This window comes from Frankliniella occidentalis, unplaced genomic scaffold (genome assembly GCF_000697945.3).
Source record: "Frankliniella occidentalis isolate FOCC.00 unplaced genomic scaffold, Focc_3.1 Scaffold49, whole genome shotgun sequence".
NCBI lineage: Eukaryota > Metazoa > Arthropoda > Insecta > Thysanoptera > Thripidae > Frankliniella > Frankliniella occidentalis.
In genome coordinates, this window is record NW_026267179.1 from 1,365,616 (window position 1) to 1,371,625 (window position 6,010).

Sequence of the window (6,010 nt, forward strand, 5' to 3'; positions counted from 1 at the left end):
GCCTGAAAACACCGGATCCCATACCGAACTCCGAAGTTAAACAGGCGGGTCCCCGTGTCAAAGCGGGGTGGGTAGGGCCCACATTTTTTCATTTTCATAATTGTATAGGTAAAGTGAGTCCGGCTCTAAGAGGTATTTTAACTGCCGGTTGCACGCAGGTGCACTGTTAAAGTCTTACGAAGAAAAATACCAAATCCTTTGTAATACGAAGGATTTGGACGCTTCGTAGGGAGTAAATCCTTCGTAGGTACGAAGCATTTGGCATTTTGCTTCGTAAGACTTTAACTGTGTGATTCACGTCTAAAGCTTAGTGCCACACTGCCGCACTGCCCGTAAGGCGCTCTGGCCACCTGGGGTAGGCGAACCCGCCAGTCGTCGTGGTTATGCTGTACCGCACGCAGGCGTGCGTGTTGCCTACCTGCAATGCCCGTTAGGCGCTGTATTTTTTGATTTTCCGTGATTTTTCTGATTTTTTGGGGGTGTTCACTGATTGTTGTTTTGAGTGGAGAACCCCGCGTTTTCAACACATTGAACGCGTGTCCGCAGCTGTACGGGCGCGTGCAGCCCGCGCACAACGGCGCCGAGCCCATGGGCATGCCCAGCGTGGTGTCCTGGTTCACGGCGGACGGGCGCACCCGCGAGCAATGGCGTGCGGAGCGGGCCAGGAGGGCGGCGCACCCGGACCAGGACCCCGACGACGACGATGTGTCCGACTCCGAGTCCGACTCCGAGTCCGATGAAGTGAGTGCCCGTTATTTCACAAAATTAATAGGATTTGCTTCATTCTCTCCCTTTACCCATCAAAATACTCTTTCATTGTGAACGGTTGTTTTTTTTCTGGTGCACATAGTCGTCGTCCTCGTCTGCCGCGTCCTCCGAGGAGACCTCCCACGAGCACCACGCAGCCGCGCCCGGGTCGACCAAGAGCCCCACTCAAGCCAAGTAAGTCGCCGAGCTGAAGCTGCTGCCGGCCGACCTGTTGGAGACTCATGCCTTCCTTTCGCCTCTCTCTGCCCAGGAACGGGACGGTGCTGTCGCGGCAGGCTCGCGCCTCGCGGACGCGCGTCGGCCCGCAGGTGATGCGCGCCAACCGGCACCGCGGCGGCGACCGGAGGAAGAGCACCAAGACCAGGAAGGACTCGACCAAGAAGACGTCGCCCGGCAACAGTGAGTACACCGTGCGGGGGCGTCAGTGCCACGCTATCGGCCCTGCCTGACGTTGCGCCTCTGCCCCGCAGCCGTCACGTGCGAGTCGCTGGACATCAACTCGTTCACGCACGTGGTGGTCACCAAGCCCGGCCGCGACCACAACGACTCGGCCTCGTCGGGCTCCACGGTGCTGGTCACGTGCGAGGTGGGCTACCAGCTCAGCATCGGCGTCAACCTGACGGCCAAGTGCGTGCGCGGCCGGTGGAAGCCGGCCAAGCCCGAGTGCATCATCGGTACGCCCAAATCCAGCTAACCAGTGAGTGCATTTTCCGGGCGGTTCCAAATCATATTTTCTTCTCTACCCAGTGCCTTGCCGCATCCCGGAGACGGAGCACGCCATCTACCGGCGCGTCAACGACTCTGCGCTGCTCATCGAGGACACGGAGGTCAGCAGCGACGAGGAGGTCAAGTTCTCGTGCATCAACGGCTACAACCCGGTGGGCGCGCTGCGCTTCCGCTGCAAGCACGGCGAGTGGGACGTGTCGGAGCTGCCGTGGTGCGAGCCAGGTAGGCGAAGTGGGCGGCCGGGGGCGTCGCCGGGGTATGGCCTCGGACACCGACCCGTTTCTCCCTTGCACTTGGCTCCCCTTTAGGTCCAGCCCCGCGGGCCGGGTTCTCACCCGACGACACCGCGCCCCTCCTCGAGGCCGAGGCGAGGCACACCACTGCGCTGTCCCCTAACGTTCTGTAGTTGGCCTGTAGTCGCTGCTTCCCGCAGCCCCAACGCGCAGGATCACGTCATCGTGCAGCACAGCGGCGTGCAGCACAGCGGCGTGCAGCACAGCGGCGTGCAGCACAGCGGCGTGCAGCACCACGGCGCGCAGCAGCACGGCTCGCAGCAGCACTGGGTGCAGCACCGCGGCGCGCAGCTGCAGCACCCGGTGCCGTGCGTGCTGCCGCACGTCCAGGACGGCCAGTACCTTCTCGGCTACCGCGCCGGCCTGACCGTGGGCCCGGGCTCCATCGTCAGCTACCTCTGCTCCGGGCCGGGCGGCCCACCGGGCAGCCTGTCGGGCTCTGAGCACGCCCGCAGCGCGACCTGCTCGCGGACCGGGGTCATGGCCCCCGAGCCCCGCTGCGCAGGTACCGGCACCGTGTTTCTGTGTGCCTCTGGTGTGTGTTTGTTTGGGTTTTCATCGCTTTTGGTGGTTTGTTGTGCTCTCCGACTCACCAGTGTTTCGTGCGTCTGTGTCGTGTTCGCAAGTGGTGGTGGTGAAGCTCTGCTGCTGCATCCAGTGGTGACTGGCGACGTCTTCTAACTTTTGCTGGGGACTGTCTCTGTAACGCTTTCTTCCGACGCCCGCGTGTAGTAACCGCACATACGTTTGTAACGCACGCCGGGGAGGTGAGCGCCTGGAGGGTAGGCCGCCATTGCTGCGGCCCGCACCGGTGCGCGGCGGCTAGCCTACCCCCGCCGTGGCAGGCGCTCTGAGAGCCGCTCACCGACCGCCGACCGCTTGCCCGCAGGCGACGACACCAACTACCGCGGCAGCGACTCGGGCGGCGACATCGACCTCTTCGGCGAGGTGGACAAGGGCGACCGGCGGTCGTGCACTCCGCCGGGGAAGGTGCAGGGCTCGCTCGTGTACATCAACGGCCACCCCATGAAGGACGGCGAGATGAGGTGAGAAACGAGAACCTATCGGGATGAAATCAGTGCGGTCTCCGCGCGGTTTGAACAACTGACAAGCCCATCTGGATTGCAGCTTCCCCGACGGCACCGAGGTGACGTTCAACTGCATGGCGAGCATCATGGGGGAGAAGTCGACGTGGCGGATCCTCTGCGAGGACGGCACATGGCTTGGCCGCTCCCTCAGCTGCGGTGAGTCACCGCCGCAATGTCATTGCCGCGATCGCATCGCCCTTTCTTAGTGCAACATGAATGCCACAACGACGTCGAAACGATTGTGTCTTTTTAATATCGTTTCGATGTCGTTGAGATATCGTTTCGATTCGACAGTCGTTTCTCACACGCCGTTCTCACTTTGCAGACATGGAGGACCTCGCGGACAGCAAGATGAGGGACAATACGACCTGCACCCTGCGCAGCACCGAGCCCAACGTCGTGTCCTTCCACAACGACCAGCTTATCACCGTGGACGTCGTCGACCTCCCCGCCGGCGCGGTGGTGGTGAGTACCGTGAAGGCGATCGACAGAGATATCGAAGGCGAAAGGCGGTTGTTTCTGACACTTTGTCGGTCTGCAGGTGTCCCGCTGCCGCGACATTGGCAAGTACCAGCTGATCGGGTCCAGCCACCGACGCTGCGTGAGCGGCGAGTGGGACGGCCAGAAGCCCGTCTGCTTCGGGCTGAACCAAGAGAACGACTACGCGCGTGAGTGCCAGACCAGACTAGCTAAAGGGAAACATACCACAATGGTCTTGACTTTGATAACAAAGCGTTTCATTCGTCTGGCAGTGGAGAAGCCGCCCACCATCCTGTTCCGGCACAGGCTGGGGGCCATCGCCCAGAGCAACGACGGCAAGCTGATCGTGTACCCAGGCGTGGTCCTGCACATGGAGTGCCTCTGGATACGACGCTTCGGCACTCCCAAGTGGTCCGTGAGCCACAGCTACCGGTCAGTCTTGGTTCCGTGCTGCCCTGCCAAGGCGCTAGGCCAGAGAGAGCTAGGAAGTTTTAAAAATATATCAGAGAAGTTTCGTAGCTTGCCCCATAGATGTATTTCAAGTCATGGCTAGGCTCTATTTTTATGTCCTGTGCTTAGTTTTATATTTTAAAAGTTTGAGAGTTTTAAGATCCATTCAGCGATGCCTCATTGTGATACATTCGTGTTAGTGGAATTGTATGAAGATATCCGATATAGCGAATGTCGTCGCCTGCTTCTTGTGTTAGAGTGAAACATAATATGGTGTGAAAATATTTACTCTGCATGCGTTTTATGTGTGGCAAACTATCATGTGTGGTGAGACGTTCGATGAGCGTTTGAATGACTTGTTATTTTGTTGTTGTTGCTGTTGTAGCTCCAACAATTCTGCTGTTATCGTTCTAACTGACACCTTGAATACGACTAACTCGACTGATGCACCACAAAAGTAAGTGGTTCTTGTAGCGGTAGAAGCATGTCCCAATCTGTCCCTTTGCTTTCGAGTTATCTCCGCACGGCGGCCTATGTAGCCCTCAGGGAAGTCATAGATAACGGCTTAAGTTGTAGAACTCTCGACCTTAGAAAATAATAATAAAAAGAGTAATTCCTATTTCAAAAAATAAAAACAGTTATATCTACTAGTAGTTGTAACTAAACAATCTCTAAAAAGTGTGTGACTTGCTCCCCAAGTTTGGAGCCCGCGAGCTCCGTCTGCTCCGACGGCGCGGTTGTTTGGAGCTCCACGGCAAACCCTTAATCTGCTTGGCATGTCGCGTTGACCTCCACGACCCTGCACCCCTCTCCTAGCGAAGCAGGTGCAGCGGGAGGCCCGGGGCGGCTAGAGGCCCATAGCCGGCCTCAGCGCCTTCCGCCGGGCAGCCGCCGGCTCTCGCTGAAGTCCAACGCCAACCGTCTGTGCGCAGGATATACCCCACGGGCTGGAACTCGGAGGACGGGCGCGACTCGGCGCTCGAGTACCGCCTCAGCATCCTGCACGCAAGCCAGGACGACTCGGGCGAGTTCACGTGCACCACGCCCACGAGGCACACGCACTCCGTCACCATCGAGGTCAAGGGTGAGTCCACGAGCTGAATAGTTACTACTGTTCCTTGAGAAGAGTGTGACAAATGTTGCGACGCCTCTTTGCGTAGCCGTGAACTGCCCCAAGCTGCCGGATAAACGGGGGCTGGTCTACTCCTCGACGTCGACCAAGATGAACTCGCGCGTGTCCATGTCATGCCCGGGTGGCAACTCGCTCATCGGCGCCTCCGAGATCGTCTGTCTCGCGTCCGGGAACTGGTCGGCACCGTTCCCGGTCTGCGAGAGTGAGTCCCTAGGTGCTTGAGCTTCCTACCTACAAACACGTACTCGTGGCACCGTCGTGTGTATAGGGACCTGCCGAAGGACTCGAGCCCTCTCTCGCCCGAGCCGTTGCCCCCTTTCGCGCTCTCATAGAATTTGTAGAGCAAAAGGTGTCTGCAAATGGTCCAGAGAGGGCCCGAGTGATCGGCTTCCCTATATCGCCCTCAGTAAGTAGCACGACTCACGTAATCTGAACGGCAAATTTCCATTTGTCGAGTCAGAAACATGATCGTCATCAAACTCTTTTGTCAGCTGAACAACGTTATACTCGTGAATGACGGGTGGATTTTCAAAGTTCAGAACGATTAAGGCGAAACCGACATAGCAAATTTGAAATAAGTGGCACATTTCGCAGAAAGCGATGAAAAAATGTTTTCCCCAATTTGGTGACGCGTCAATTTTTCATTGCGCAAATAATGGGGTTAATAAGCGCCACCGTGACCCGTTCATTAGCGGGCTTCCGGCGGCAAAATTATTGTCACCTTTACAAAAGAAATACACTTTTGTCCTGCTCGTGCGACAAAACTGAAAGGTGAGCCGAGATAAGGTGAAACTAGAAAAGGTGACAATTTAGTTGCCGCTGGAATATCAGTGAAGTTGAGCAGCTGGCTGGGTTTCAATCCATCGGCCTGCTTTCGCTTTGCATGCCCATTTCCTCCATGCACGCCGCGCACATGGCCCAAAGAACAACAGCAAAACCAACAAAGGCGACGCACGCAGCTTCTATCGGTGTGGATGTGTTGGATAACGCTCGCTTGTTCACCGGAGTCAAGAAGAGGAGTCCCCTCCTTCACCGTCAGCATCATGTCCACAGTCATGAACCCCGCCCGCCCC

General features: G+C 57.6%; 1 protein-coding gene across 6 annotated transcripts in view; it reads left to right on the forward strand.

The window, feature by feature from the left end:
- The window catches only part of LOC113209590 (uncharacterized), a 32,419-nt gene extending 26,415 nt beyond the window's left edge, over positions 1-6,004 (forward strand). For 4 of the 6 annotated variants that reach the window (XM_052267261.1, XM_052267263.1, XM_052267264.1 and 1 more), the window contains 14 exons: positions 547-741; positions 851-942; positions 1,019-1,167; positions 1,239-1,442; positions 1,516-1,716; positions 1,912-2,292; positions 2,677-2,833; positions 2,916-3,031; positions 3,201-3,340; positions 3,417-3,543; positions 3,628-3,787; positions 4,191-4,262; positions 4,738-4,889; positions 4,966-6,004. In XM_052267261.1, the coding sequence (XP_052123221.1) occupies positions 547-741; positions 851-942; positions 1,019-1,167; positions 1,239-1,442; positions 1,516-1,716; positions 1,912-2,292; positions 2,677-2,833; positions 2,916-3,031; positions 3,201-3,340; positions 3,417-3,543; positions 3,628-3,787; positions 4,191-4,262; positions 4,738-4,889; positions 4,966-5,159 (2,340 nt within the window). In that variant the 3' untranslated portion in view covers positions 5,160-6,004. The remainder of the gene's footprint in view (positions 1-546; positions 742-850; positions 943-1,018; positions 1,168-1,238; positions 1,443-1,515; positions 1,717-1,911; positions 2,293-2,676; positions 2,834-2,915; positions 3,032-3,200; positions 3,341-3,416; positions 3,544-3,627; positions 3,788-4,190; positions 4,263-4,737; positions 4,890-4,965) is intronic. The other 2 variants (XM_052267262.1, XM_052267265.1) reach the window with 2 other exon arrangements.
- Positions 6,005-6,010: the final 6 nt, after the last annotated feature.